This window comes from Delphinus delphis, chromosome 12 (assembly GCF_949987515.2).
Source record: "Delphinus delphis chromosome 12, mDelDel1.2, whole genome shotgun sequence".
NCBI lineage: Eukaryota > Metazoa > Chordata > Mammalia > Artiodactyla > Delphinidae > Delphinus > Delphinus delphis.
Window position 1 is genome coordinate 8,649,369 of NC_082694.2, and position 15,298 is coordinate 8,664,666.

At 39.8% G+C, this 15,298-nt stretch overlaps 1 protein-coding gene across 2 annotated transcripts; it reads left to right on the forward strand.

Moving 5' to 3' along the window:
- Nucleotides 1-967: 967 nt before the first annotated feature.
- On the forward strand, nucleotides 968-13,524 carry TXNDC9 (thioredoxin domain containing 9). 2 transcript variants are annotated; one of them, XM_060027293.1, is made up of 5 exons: nucleotides 968-1,125; nucleotides 4,134-4,352; nucleotides 6,099-6,217; nucleotides 8,907-9,161; nucleotides 11,501-13,524. In XM_060027293.1, exons 2-5 carry the CDS (start codon nucleotides 4,164-4,166, stop codon nucleotides 11,616-11,618), a joined length of 681 nt encoding a protein of 226 aa, XP_059883276.1. In that variant the 5' UTR covers nucleotides 968-1,125; nucleotides 4,134-4,163; the 3' UTR covers nucleotides 11,619-13,524. The 2 variants fall into 2 exon arrangements, with proteins under 2 accessions (XP_059883276.1, XP_059883278.1); XM_060027295.1 differs by having other exon boundaries at nucleotides 983-1,107.
- The last annotated feature ends 1,774 nt before the right edge of the window (nucleotides 13,525-15,298 follow it).

Genomic DNA, 15,298 nt, shown 5'->3' on the forward strand with positions numbered 1-15,298 from the left:
CGCCCCACCGCCTCGGCGTGTGGACGCAGGGCGCGGCTCATTGAGAGCTGCGCCTCGGGTAGAGCGTCTCCAGTTGACCCGCCCGCCAGGCAGGAGCCCGAGCGCCCCCTTTCCGCAAGCGTCAGCCGTGCACCGACGCCCGTGCGGTTTCCAGATTCTAGAACCCGGAGGTGGACAATGAGGCTGAAAATTCCACCGTCAGCCTTCTCCCTGTGGGGAACGCAGACTTGGGGAATCGGATCTCAGTTCAGGAGTGGACTGTCCGTTTCCCTTCCACCTTTAACCTCGGTCCCTTTGTACTCTCAGATGCGTGAAGTTCAGTAAAGAACCACAATGAACCCCTGGTGAGCTGTCCAGGTGTTCCCAAGGGAGATAGAGAAATCCAGCACAACATGAGTCCATGACTTACCAAAAAAATAAATAAATAAACCAAACAAACCAGAAATCATAAAACAAGGACACACCCATTAATTCTGAAAAATAGATCATAACCTTTACATTCAAAGCGAGAGCAAGTTCTAAAATTGTGTGTCAGGGAAGTCGCGAGGGAACTTATTAGGGTTGTGAAAGTGTTCTATATCCGGATCTGGACGATGACACTACGAGTGTTAACTATGTAAAAACTATGGCGTATAAGTTATATTTCAACTTTTTTTTTAAAAGGGGAAACGTTCAATAAACAATGGAAACGAAATTGGAGTGTCACTCCTGAGGAAGACAGTAGCTATTTCATTTCTGATGTAACATTATGTCAGAGCCTAAGAACGTCAACTCCAGGCTGGGCACTAAGAAACTACAAACTCCAGCATACATCGCTTCCTTGCTCTCTGGGCTGTTTACACGGAGGGAGGGAGAGGTTGGGCCACCTCGGTTCCGGGCGGTGGGGCGGGGAAGGGTGGGGGGAGCGCACGCGCAGAAGCGCTCACCGCACGCACGTCCCCTCCCTTCCCCCCCTCCACTTCCTGGGGCGTCGCAGATTGTATCGCGTGAGAGCCGCGGCCAATGAGGAGGCAGAAGTGACGGCCGCTCCCCAGTCCCCCGAAGCTGCTACGAGGCTGAAGCCGGAGTGGATTGCTCTTCTGGAGAAGCTGGTTCCTCACTTCTCAGGTATCACCGAGAGCTCAGGTGAGGCAGAGAGTGGTGTGAAAAAGCCGGCCATGCATCTCGGTGCTAATGGACTGCTCAGCCTCCTGCCTGGGCGGGGGAGGGGCGCGGCTCGGGCGAGGGTGTCCGCGCCGCGGAGGAAGCTTTGGCGCATGCGCCCCGGGAGGCGTTGAAGCCGGGACCACCTCAACTCTGCCCTCATCTGTCTCCGGGGGCGCAGGGAGTGGCGAGGGTACTTTTGGGAAGCGGCTGGCGTGCAGTTAAGGGTGAGGCCCCTGGTTGTTTTGGCGGGTGCATGCCGGGGGATCAAGGAAATGGTTAGGTAATTTGAGGACAAGTCCCTGCTCACCATTCAGTTGAAATGAAAAAAAGAAGCTTGTTTGGGGAATGAAGTTCCCAGGATACCTGCACCATCTCCTTTCCCCCTTTCTGAATGCGGTGACCAGCACCACCTGCCCGCAGAGCAGCCCTTGTTAATCGTTTCTCCTCCCAGTTATCCAATACTTGAATCCTGAGCTCAGCCTATAAACCTCTAGGGATAAGCAACAGCTACGCCCCCGGTAAAGAACAGGATGTGACATGCAAGTCAATGTTTAATGTCGAGTTTTTGCCTCGTCTGGCCCCAGTCCTGAGTCACAGCCTTACGTTTTTTTCGGGAGGTAGAGAGTGTGAAATTCATTTGCTACATTTGAAATACGGCTCCTTTAAAATTTTATAGCGTTTATGAGGAAGTTACATTGTTTTTTTTCCTAACCGGAAATACTTTTGAAACTTAACGATAATTTGAACAAAAGTTACGCACGTTCCTTCAACAGTTGACAAACATTTTTTGTGCCTCTGCAGTGTTCTCAGCACTGCTAGCTCCAGGAATACAAGGTGAAATCGAGTATGTTTTTTAATTTATTTATTTTTGGCTGCGTTTGATCTTCGTTGCTGCATGCAGAGTTTCTCTAGTCTCGGCGAGCGGGGGCTACTCTTCGTTGCGGGGCATGGGCTTCTCACTGCGGTGGCTTCTTGTTGCGGAGCACGGGCTCTAGGCACGCAGGCTTCAGTAGTTGTAGCACGTGGGCTCCAGAGCGCAGGCTCAGTAGTTGTGGCGCACGGGCTTAGTTGCTTCGAGGCATGTGGGATCCTCCCGGACCAGGGATCCAATCCATGTCCCCTGCATTGGCAGGTGGATTCTTAACCACTGCGCCACCAGAGAAGTCCCCAGTATGCTTTTCAAAAGCTTCTTTTCATGTGTAGAAAAATGGAATCAGAAGCGAAGTTTGCAAGAAGACTATTTCTCTTCACTTCGACATTTATAGAGGGTCTGGTGGGCCAGACTGCGTGTCTGAAGCTGGGTGAATAAGCTCACAAGTTTATTCAGATTTTTGAAAGTGCTTCAGTAGTGGTTGCAAATGTATCACATAACTAATTGAGATGCAACAGCCTCCTGCTTTGATAGGCAAATTATAAATTGAAATTCAGGGCTACCCATAAAACATTTGATTTTCTACCAGCAACAATAATACATTTCTTCTAAAATATGTAATTGAAATAGATAACAGGGACCTACTGTATAGCACAGGGAACTCTATTCAATATTCGTAGTAACTTAAATGGGAAAAGAATTTGAAAAAGGATACGTGTATATGTATAGATGAATAACTTTGCTGTACACCTGAAATTAACATTATAAATCACTATATGCCAATATAAAATAAATATGTAATTGAGAGAGATCTTCCTTTCTAATCTGAATTAGATTTTTTTAATATTCATTTATTTATTTATGGCTGTGTTAGGTCTTAGTAGTTGCGACATGCGGGATCTTTCGTTGTGGCATGCAGGCTCTTCACTGCAGCACAGGCTTCTCTCTAGTTGTGGTGCTCAGGCTCCAGAGCATGTGGGCTTTGTAGTGTGTGGCACACAGGCTGTCTAGTTGAGGCATGTAGGCTCAGTAGTTGCGACTCGAGGGCTTAGTTGCCCCACGGCATGTGGGATCTTAGTTCCTTGACCAGGGATCGAACCCACGTCCCCTGCATTGGGAGTTGGTTTCTTTACCACTGGACCACAAGGGAAGTCCCTAGATTCTATTTTTAAACTCTTATCTTACATAGAGGTTTGATGGAAAAATCAATATTCTTTTTACTATTTGTAGTGTTATATTGTTTGACCTCAAAGTTAAGAACACTGAGTGTCAGTGAATCAATACCAGTATCAATCTTTGTGGCCTCATAGACTTTATTAGGTAATGGGAGAACAGGAATGGAAACTAAAGCTTAGGGAACATCAGGCAGAGTTCTTTACATAAGTTGTAATGAGCTCTCTTCAGAGCTAAACGAAAATCATTTAGGCAGAGATGAAAAATATGTCTTTTGCTCAACTCTGCTCTATGTTGAAGCAAAGTTTGGCGTGTATATGTGTGTGTAAAACCTCACTGCAGTTAAACTTTATCTTGTTCACAGTCATTTCTGCTTTTCTTCCCTTTTCCTTTGGTAAAGAATACTGTCAGTATACAGCACTAGGTTTAATTTCGTCATTCCTTTCTGGTCTGGCGATGGTCTTAAAGATTTGTCTTTGCTTTAGGGTAGTAAAACACAAACCAAATCAAAAGCACCTAAACTTTGGTCTAAATCGTTTTTGAGGAGTGTAACTATAATCCATTGAAAATTAAATTTTAAAACATTTAAATAAAAATTCTTAACATGATATGCTTGGTTGTCAGCAGAACACTTTGTGGACTACAAATTATATACTTGCTAGCATTTTTGAAACTAAGAGAAAACTGTCTTATTTATTTTTTTTGTGTGTGGTACGCGGGCCTCTCACTGTTGTGGCCTCTCCCGTTGCGGAGCATAGGCTCCGGACGCGCAGGCTCAGTAGTTGTGGCTCACGGGCCTAGTTGCTCCGCGGCACATGGGATCCTCCCAGACCAGGGCTCGAACCCGCGTCCCCTGCATCGGCAGGCGGACTCTCAACCACTGCGCCACCAGGGAAGCCCCTGTCTTATTTTTTTTCTCTAACTTTGTAAACCTTCTCCCCAGCATCAAGGCTGAACTGTACCATTTAGAAGAATGGAAGCGAATGCATCTGTTGAAATGTTTTCAAAAGTCCTAGAGAATCAGTTGCTTCAGACAACCAAGCAAGTGGAAGAACATTTGGATTCGGAAATTCAGAAACTGGATCAGATGGATGAGGATGAGTTGGAACACCTCAAAGAAAAGAGACTCAAGGCACTGAGGAGAGCTCAGCAGCAGAAACAAGTAACCTCTCTGCCCTGCTTTCTGAAATTGCTCTAACAGTATGCTTCTAACAACTTACATATACCCGTGCTGCAGTAGTCACTTGTAGTTCTTAGGGTGGTTTGACCTCAAAGTACCTAATGCCATTAAAAATTTGCCCAGAAAAAAGATTTGTTTTAAAGACACATTCAGAATTAGCCTGACCAGTGTATTAATCCACAGTCAAGTACAGGAAACACGCGCCCAGGATAATCTTCTGAGTTCAGATTTGTGTGGTTGAGGAGAGAGTGGATGAGGAAGAACCCTGGGAGGAATAGGGGTCAGTGGGTTCCCTTTCAGGTGGAGTTATGAGAAAGCCTGTCATAACTTAGCTGTGCTCAAAGCAAATGCGTCATTAAGGAGTGTATTTGACAGTTTATAAACTCTTTATGGAAGCTTTACCAAAGAAATAAGGAGAAAAATATCAGGGCCTCCGGTAGGTCTCAGCACAGTGTAAGCCAACATGAAATGTATAGATACCAAAACTGGTGACGCAGTCTCGGCCTTGTTAGTGTAAGTCCAGGGATGGCACTCCTGCCCCTTTCTAGTTGGACCACTTCTGGAAGACTGTTCAGAGGAGGACAGCCAGAAGATGAAAAAGTCTAGAAGTCATTTCATAGGAGAAAGTCAAAAGCAAATGGAAATGCTCAATGTGAAGCAGGGAGGACATAGGCGATGTAGGATATTTGAAGGGCTGACGTGAAGGAGATTAGAATTTCTCTTTCTCATCTGAGGTCCAAGCTGGGCTCCATAGCCCACTGTTCTGGATATACTGTGATTCAGTGTGAGAAGACTTTTCTAAGAACAGAGAGTACATATACAAATGCTTTTTAAGCACACCTGCCAGACACTGTTGTAGTTATTGTCACGTTGTCCATTCACAGTAACTCAATGAGATAGTTGCTTTATGATCTCCACATTACAAATGAGGAAAGTGAGACTCAGAAAGGGCAGTGATTCAAGCCCATGCCTTCTGCCTGCAAGTCCAGTCCTCCTTTTTATTAAAACCAGCTCCTGAGAAAGGAAACAAGCTTCCAGTTGAGGGGACCAGCTTCCTGCCACAGGAAAGGTTCAAGAAGCTGAAATGTCTATCCAACATGGATGATAAGGGTTGATTTGTTGATTTGGGGAGTTGGATTAGGTGACTTGCGGGATCTTTGTTTCTGGACACCACGTGAAGACAAACACCTTTTTCTTCCCAGGACACTACCCATTGGTGGCCAGTACAGAAGAGGTTTGCTGTCTCTGAGTTAGTCATCAAAAGCAAACAGGGCTCCCGAGCTTCAGAGCTGCAGTACCCGCCCCCTCCCCAAAGACGGATTGGCTTTATCTCACAAGCATTATTTTTTAAAGCTATGTAGTAACTTAGATCAAATGCTTCTGACTTTAATAGTTTCAGTGCAAAGAAATTAAGTAGATGGTTACATTCTAAGTCTCTTTGTAGTCTAAATTTTTACTTTCGAAGTTCTAAGAAAACGTATGTTTTAAGTTACCAAGACAGATAATCATCTTAAATATGAGCCATGCTGTGGAGATAGTCACGGCCCACAGACTGTATTTGCATTGACACTAGCAACATAGGAAAGTACATCACCGAAAGGAATTCGTTTCTCTCTAAGATAAAGTCAGCTTGATTACAAAATACTATAGTGATTTGGACATAAAATATAAAGTGATATTGAAAGAGATATTTCAAATGTGTGATATTTTCCCTTTTCTCCAAATCAGGAATGGCTTTCAAAAGGACATGGGGAATACAGAGAAATCCCTAGTGAGAGAGACTTTTTTCAAGAAGTCAAGGAGAGTAAAAAAGTGGTTTGCCATTTCTACAGAGACTCCACATTGAGGTAATTTGTTTCCCTCAGTGACTGTTCTTGAACATGATGAGATTGTTAAATAGAGATACACTGACTTAATAGAGAAATTAAGAAAAATATAAAAGGAAGTAATTCCTAAGTTGTCTCTTTGTACTAGAATTATATTAAAGTTAAGCAATCATTAAAGATTAACTTAAAAACCAGTGTCATACAAAAGTACAAACTATAGAAGATCAGTATTTCCATAGAAATGGCTATTTCCTGAACTATATTTTCACTAGCTAATTTTTAAAACATCTTAGAAATGAACACTTTAATTTTTTTATCAATGCCAAAAGAATTCTACTTTTGTCCCTACTATTATGATACAGCCACAGTGTTGGAAATGGGGCCAACACCTGAACACCAGCTTTGAATTCAGTCACTTCTTCTCAACTTGCAATTCACCGGGAGGCTGTGGCTTGACCAAGCCTTTCACCTGAAGCAGAGTTGCGGCACCAGGCATGGCTGGAAGGACAATAAAGTGATTTCTATTAGACGCACCCAGGTCTGCCAACCTCTCTTTGGAGGCAGATCCCTCAAAGTGAAAATAGCCCCAGAAGAGGTTACATCTTAAACCAGAGGACTCAAGCCTTTTTTTTTTTTAGCCCCCAAATTTGAATACTTGCCAACATTTAAGTGTTGGCAAAAAAACTTTTAAATGTTGGCAACCAATCAGATTTTAGAATTTTTTTTTAAGTATCAGATAACTTGATAACAGACCTAGAACTGTATGAAAGCAATTCACTGATGCCAAGTAGCTCCTGCCCCCCTTAGACACACACTCCAATGCAGAGTCTCTGTTATTCCCTGGGATCCCAGCCCTGCCCTCTTCTCGCATTTCCAAAGCCTGCCTGGCCCTTGTCTTTACCTCATCACCCAACAACGTGGCTATTAGTTAACACCTTTCAGGGACTGATTGCCTGGGATTTATTGACTAAGAAAATAAAGATGAAAGAAAATAACTGAGATGATGAAATCTCCTATAAGGGAAAGTGGGAAAGGGATTAGGAAGGTAAATAGAAGATTGATATTATTTGTCCACTTATTTATTAGATGTCTCTGCCCACTAGATTGTTAGTTTTGTGAAGGCAGAGGGTTTGCCTTTGTGTCGTGTGGCCCACTGTGCTCTGGGTTCCTAGCCATAGAGCAGCACTGACTACACATAGTAGGTACTCAGTAAGTATACTTGATGGATTTATAAACAGTGCAGCACCAGCAGTACTTACCTTAAAACAGAACTGAAAAGTCAAGATTGAAATGAGGTGATAGAGATATAGATAGGTAGATATCAAAGTTTCTAGCACATAGTACGCTAGATACTTCGTGTTGTATAAAATCCTGGAGCATTCACAATCACCTTTGGAGGTAAGCACGTATAATTCCTGTGCTTCATGCGTGGACACTAAGACTTGGAGAGATTAAGTGACCTACCTAACGTCACTCAGCTCCTAAATAATAAAAGAGGATTTGAACCCAGGTTTTAAGCCTAATGCTGTTTTAACTACACCATAACTACTACTTCTGGATTTTTAAAAAATGGATTAATTGACAAGTGGGACACAGACCTATTTAAAATAGATTCCGTATTACTCCAATAAAACAATGGAGCTGATTTTTGTACAAATCTTCAGGAACGTATTTCTCAAAATGATTTGTCACTTGTTTGGAACTTCATTCAAAAACAGCTTATTCCCCTACCATTTTTCACTAACATCCCATTGCTGCAGTACGTGGGTGACATATAAAAAGAATCACTCAGGTGATGATGCATCAAGGGTATAAGAAACTCCGTGGACCCAAACCTAACTCAGGAAAAACTATACCAAGACGTACCCAAAAAGCCTACCAGTAAAACCAGCTATGAAGCGTTCGGTGTCTTACTCATCGAAAGCAGTAGTTCTCAAACTTTGCTGGGCATGAGAATCACTTGCATGTTTCTCAGCTCAACTCCTAGAGAATTTTGATTCATTTGCATATTTTAAAAGTTGACTGTAATAATCGCCTCTGGGTAAGAACTACTGCTCAAAAGATTATTACAGTAGTCTTTCAGAAACACTAGAGGGTTGGCCGGTTTAAAATATAATTTAAAGAAAAGATCGCTTTCCACTCTTCAGGTGGCTTAATAAAGGTTACTGCTGGTATTTTTCATACCATAATGACCATATTTGTAGCCCTTAACCTTGATACGCTGCTCACTAACAGAGTTGCACAGTTGGAAGGGTTCCTTCTCAGTGACACCATTCAGTCTTTCTTAGTGACTTCCGAATGTGGCCCCACATGTTCCCTTCTAATTCTGAGAACTGTCTTCCCAGTTCTGTCAAGTTCAGATGTGTCACCTGTGAGATGCCAGGAAACATGCATAAGGGAAATGACAGTTTTTTTATTCTTAACCATGAACATGACAGCTTTGTGAACCACTTAAGGCATAAGTTGAATACTTTGTTTTTTATAAGTATCATTAAGGGAGATCTGACTTTCTAGAATATGATATCATGAGAGGTAGAAAAAGAGGTACCTAACCTGTGAAATGGAAATGAGGTTATCTGATCGAAGCATAGGTTGGCTGCCAGATTATGAGATTCAGAAAAACTAAAAGCTTAGATGTGCCTTAATATTTATGTTGAAAAAGAAATCTGTTGTTTTTAGCTTTTGATTTTCTATGTGTTGTCACTTATAGGTGTAAAATACTAGACAGACATTTGGTGATACTGTCCAAGAAACATCTTGAGACCAAATTTTTGAAGCTGAATGTGGAAAAAGCACCTTTCCTTTGCGAGAGACTGCATATCAAAGTCATTCCCACGCTAGCACTGGTGAAAGATGGGAAAACACAAGATTTTGTTGTTGGATTTTCTGACCTAGGAAATACAGATGACTTCACCACAGAAACTTTAGAATGGAGGCTGGGTTGTTCTGATATTCTCAATTACAGGTAACTTTTAGTAAACTATCAATTTGTATTAATTCACATACCCAGTTGATTTTTTAGAGAATTTTTTTATGTTAACATTTATTTTATGGAACTAAGATCTTTAAGCTGAGATGTAGAAAAATTTTCACAAAGGAAAAGCATATTTCTTAAAGTGTACATTAGCACGATCTTACAGCAAAATCAGAGTTATAAATAAAATTGATCTTGGATCTTGGAGTCCATCTAACTATAAAAGTTTTCAAACTAACAGAGCCTATGGAATCTAATTCTCTGTTAATCTGGAAACCCAAATGACACTCCAGAAGAATTGACTCCTTCCTGATTTAAACGAGTTTAATCAAATTGATAATGACTTACATGAAAAATCTAATGTTTGAAAGTAGATATTCCTGTATCACTTGTAGAATCTGATAAAACGTATAAAATCTCATCTCTATGCTTAGCTTAAATTACTTACTCTGGGAAACAGTCTCAGAAAACCATCTGTTGATAAAATCCAACTTCCATTTTCCGCTTATCTCTTTGTCCACTTCTCTAGACAAGTAATTTATCTAATTCCACAAATCAGAGCATATCATCTTATCTTTTGGGCCTGTTTTTGATTTGCAAAAATAACAGGTGAAATTTTCCAGTTATTCCAGTCAGAGTGCCTTTTGATAAGTAGAAACCTCTCTCATCTTTTTACTTCCCTTCCTCCTTTATCTCTGAATCTCTCCTCCACATGCATAAATCATTCCTACATTGTAGTGATTGATTTTGGAGTTATAGGTTTTATTTTCTTAATATTAAGTAAAATGTTAATGTTAAATAAAATTATTTTGAAGTGATTTCAAACTTTAAATAAGTTGGAAACTAGTACAAAGAAATCTTGAATTCTTGTATATCATTGACCTGTGTCCCTCAATTTTCAACATTTTATCTTTGCTTTATCGTTCTCTTTCTAGATATATGTAAACTTTTTTTCAGAACCATTTGATTGGACGTTGTAGATATATTGTCTCTTTACTCCTAAATGTTTCTGTGTGCATTTCCTAAGAACAGGAACATTCTTATATAACCACAGTACAATTTATTAAAACACAAAATACAGTTTACAGAGCTTATTCAAATTCCACCATTGTCCCAATAATGTCCTCCATACTGGAAAAATGGGTTCTGTGTACTTACTATGTATTTTTAGTTTCCATTAACCTGTAGCAACTTGTTCCCCTCCTTTGTTTTTCAATACTTTAACATTTTTGAAGAGTACAAGCTAGTTATTTTATAGAGCATTTCCCAGTTTGTTTCAAAGTTAGATTCAGATTCTGCGTGTTTTCCACAGGTGTATTATGGAAGTGATGTTGTATTCTTTCTTCTCAGTGTACCATATCAGGAGATATATGATGGTTTGTCTCATTGCTGGTGGTGATGACTGTGCACTGGTTAACCAGTTGTCCACCAAGCCAACTGGTGATTTAAGGAAGAACTTCTCCAGACCCCACATTAACTTACTTCTTCATTTATCTGTATTAGAATGGGCTGTGGATTCTTTTATTCAGTGGGTTATAGTCTGTTGCTGTTATTATTTACTTTGAAGCTCAGATTGCCTCAAATTTGGCCAGTGAGAGCCTTTCATACTGGCTTCTGTGTCCTTTTGACACATCCCCATAATTCTTTGAGCACTTTCTTTCTGGTGCACGTAAGGTCTTTTAGGGGGCCTCGTGTTATACTCTCCATAGGAACTGGCTTTTTCTCCGAGACGCCATGGTTCCTTTCAGTGGTGGATGATACTTCAGAACCAAGATCTAGCTGCTAGGAATATTTCCACATATTTTCGAAATATTTTTCAGGCGTCATGAAAAGAGTTCCATACTAATTCTGGGTTAATGATAATGAATTCCATGAGTTTTGTTGATGTCTATAGAGATCTAAGCATTAAAAGATGTTAAATAGAATCAAACCAGTCATAACAGGCTATCAAAAATAGAGCATGGTTTTCCTGTGTCATTCTCAGGAAAGAATCTAATACAGATTCAGCATACCCAAAACAGATAAAAATAACTGATTTCCTTCTATGCTTTTTCAGTCAGAAATTTTGTTGGTGCATCCCGTGAAATGTTAATCAGTAATTAATGATAAGAAAATAAAACGCTGATCTAAAGCATTTAGTAGTACATAGTAAGGTTTAAAACTGTTAACTATCAGTGTAAATAATACACCTCTTCCTTGACACCAACATTTTAAAGAAAATTTTACTCTATTCCTTGTGTTACAGTGAGGATAGATTTTTGTGCAGTTTAGTATACCAGCTGTACTAAATCATACAGAATAAGTGTTTTTCAAATTTGCTTTCTTTTTAGTGGAAATTTAACGGAGCCACCATTTCAGAGCCAAAAGAAATTTGGAACAAACTTCACAAAACTGGAAAAGAAAATTATTCGAGGCAAGAAATATGATTCTGACTCTGATGATGATTAATTCTTTGTAAATCGTCTCCTGACTTCAGAATTAGATGTGTTTTCTAAATTCTGTTGATTTCAGTACATTCGTCTCCTAATGGTCACATTCTAGAGTTTTATGCAGTTGCATCACATTGAAAAACATCTGTGATATTTTCTGTGTGGAGCTCGTGTTTAAGTTGAGGAAAACTTCTGAGTTCTAAAATTATCTGAGTCGGGTCTGGATTCTCTATTTTTGAGATTGGTTTTATCACAATATGATTCTTACATTTTTATACCATCCACAATTGTGTTTTTAATCTACTGGATTGGAAATAGAAATTCAGCACACTATTCCAGGACTAATTCTTACCTAGCATTATTTACTTTATAAAGAGGTCAAGTAACATTTACTGGTGTAACAGACTGCACTTGTAAATGATTAGAAACACTCTTTACTTCTGGAATATAAGTAACTTAAAGAACTGTATTTATTCTGTATGCCGCATGGTGTTGTTGAGTCAACTGATGGCAACAGAAAGCTTTTTCAGGTTGTGAACATACTGCCTTATTTAAAGGGTCTTGATTGCTTATATTTTAAGACATGTATTAAACAAATCAAGAAGCACTTTCGAAATAGCAACATGAGGAGACGTACAGACCCCTCAGTGAAACAATCATAACTGGTAAATATTTTTTTAGAAATTAAAGTCTCTGGAAATTGTCATAAGAGCACACAGCAAACAGAAACATTTATCCAAGAAAATACTCAATCCTGGTAAGAATAGTGAGTCTCTGTGGTATTTGAACCATGAGCCTGCACCCTTCCTCCCCTCATCTCCCAGTCTTGGCCTACAGTTTATCCCTAGGAGGAGCAGACTGCTAGCATCTCTCATTCCCCCAAGGTCTGTGTTGCAGAAGCTCTGTTGCAAGCAGCAGTAGCAAAGAGGTCTGAGCCTGCCTTCCTCCACCCAGTCCCCACTTGTAGCACAGAATATCTACCCCAGCAATACTGTTTTCTAATCACTGTTGCCCTGGCGTACTCATAAACTAGAGCAATAGTGATTAGGGTGGAGGTTCCATGGAAGGAGAGGCAAGCAGAGAAGATCAGGGGCTACCACCCACTGCTTTACTTACAGACTACTAGCAAAGCCAGCTACTCTCCCCATTCCCAGTGCGGGGGGAGTAGCACAGAGGTTCTGCCCAGTGGGAGAAGCAGGCTGTAAAAACAGCTTCCATAGCATTCCCTAAAGGGACTGACTTTATTTAGAACAGAGAAAAGTTGAAGCATAAGGATGCTGCTGCAGACAAAGGAGATTTCAGGTGGGGTTGGGGGTGAAGTAAGAGGAGCCTGGGATCTCCAGGTTAGCAAAACAAGCAGAAAGGAAGGCCAGTGAGAATTTCAACAGAGAATGAAAGTGGAAGTTCAGAGTAGCCCTACAGTTGGAACAAACCTCAACAACTACAAAAACCTAAATTCAATTAGATTGAACTGTGTGGCAATTTATGTCCCAGGACATTGTCAAATAATAGAGAGGTCCACCAGCAATTAGTGGATGTTAACAGCACAGCGTGATAACAATGGAGACAGACCAACTAGAACGCTTGCAGGGACGGCAGGGAAAGAAACAGCAAGAGAGCCTTGCTAAAACTACTGTCCTTGGGGTTGAGGGGAGGTGTCAGCAACACTGCCTATGCCCAGGCGACGTACTGCAACATCAGAGGCCATACAATTCAGGGTAAGTGGACTTAGCCAAAATGGTCCAGCTAAGTCACTAACCATATAAGCAAACAAGCCCTGGAGAAGGGAGTATGAGTCTCCAGAACTGCTGTATTATGTAAAATGTCCAGTTTTGAACCAAAAAAATAAGATCTACAAATAAACAGGAAAGTGTGACTCATACATGGTGGGGAGAAAAGCAATAAAAAAAAATTTTTTAAAAAAATTGCCTTTGAGTGGGTCCAGGTATTGGAAGCAGACAAAAACCTCAAAGCATCTCAATATATATATACATACATACACACATACACATACTAAAACCATGCTGAAGGTAAAGGAAGGTATAATATTCCTTCAAAGAATATTAATGGAGATAGAAATTATTTTTAAAGAACCAAATGGAGATCTCTGGACTTAAAAAGTATAATAACTGCAATGAAAGATTCATTAGAGGGACTCAACAGTAGCTTTGCAGTAGAAAGCCAATGTGGGGATTAATCAATATAGATAATGCAGTCAGAAGAACAGGAAAAAGAAAAAAAAAACAGCTTCAGAGAAATAGGGAACATCAACATATATGTCATGGAAGTGCCACAAAGAGGAGAAACTAGTGAGTAGAAAAGTTACTAGAAGAAACTGCCTAAAAATCTCAAGTTTGATGAAAAGCATTAATCCAAGAAGGTCAGGTTCTGAAAATAAAAGGATCCACACCCGGACATACCAGAATAAAAATGTTTAAAGACAGAAGAATCTTGAAAACAGAAAGAAAAACCACTAATCATGTACAAGGAAACCACATTAACAGTTGACTTATTAGAAACAATGAGGACCTAAGGCAGTGGAAGGACATGCCAGGTGCTAAAAGGAAAAAACTCAACCAAAGAGTTTACGTCTAACGAAACAGGCTTTCAGAAATGGAGGCAAAATGACACAGATTTTAAGAACTCATTCCCAGGAAACCCACCTTACAAGAAATGCTAAATGATGTTTTTCTATCTGAAAGGAAGTGAGACCCCACAATTATTCACACCCTTACCAAAAGTCAATGCCAATTAAAATGTAAGAAATTATAAAAGACATTGTAACAACTTATTTCCCCTTCTTTCGGCTGATATAAAAGCAATTGTATAAAACAATATACATATATATATAATTGTGGTGTTGCACCTATAACATATGGAAACGTATATTTGCATATAACACCATAAAGCAGGTGGGAGCAAATATTTCATACTTCAATAATGAAACAACAGAAAGCTAACAAGAAATTGTGAATTAAAAGGTTAATTTAAAAAATCTAAAAATATATTCAGCTACTTTAAAACAAACTTCTAGAAAGTATTATATGTTTAACATATAGTGATGCAATGTGGGTAACAAATGCTATACAGCTAAAGTAGATTCTGACAAGATGTATACTGTAAGTCCTAGGGTATCCATTAAGAAAATAATTCCCAAAATATACAGAAAAATATTATTAAAGAACATAAAATATTACACTAGAAAATATTCACTTAAACCAGAAAAAGGAGAACACAGGAACAAAGAAGATGTAACGTATAGAAGACAAAAAGGTAAAAGGACATGTAAACCCAACCATATACATAGTAACAGTACATGTGAGTGAATTATTACTCATGCCTAACAATGATTAGGCAAAAGTTGTCAGACTGGATAACAAAAACAAGACTCAACTATATTCTGTCCACAGGAGACACACTTTAAAATGAAAGGTAAAACTACAATGAAAAAGCTATACCATGCAAGCACCAGTCAGAGAACTGGAGTGGCTAAACTAATAGACTTGAAAATAAAAGCTTATTACAGATAAAGAGGGTAATTTTATGATAGAAAAGAACCTGTCAGGAAGCTATAACAGCGTAAACATCTCTGCACCTCACAACAGAACTCATGTTCTTGACAGTTCTGTATTTTGCTGCAAGAATTCTGAAGCAGAACTTGATAGAATTGAGGGGAAAATAGACTATTCAGCAATACTA

Bases quoted from the DNA above. Each gene is read 5' to 3' on its own strand.
- TXNDC9 (XM_060027293.1), top strand. From the start codon at position 4,164: ATGGAAGCGAATGCATCTGTTGAAATGTTTTCAAAAGTCCTAGAGAAT. The intron at 4,353-6,098 runs GTAACCTCTCTG...TCTCCAAATCAG, and splicing joins GAGCTCAGCAGCAGAAACAA to GAATGGCTTTCAAAAGGACA. The intron at 6,218-8,906 runs GTAATTTGTTTC...TGTCACTTATAG, and splicing joins TACAGAGACTCCACATTGAG to GTGTAAAATACTAGACAGAC.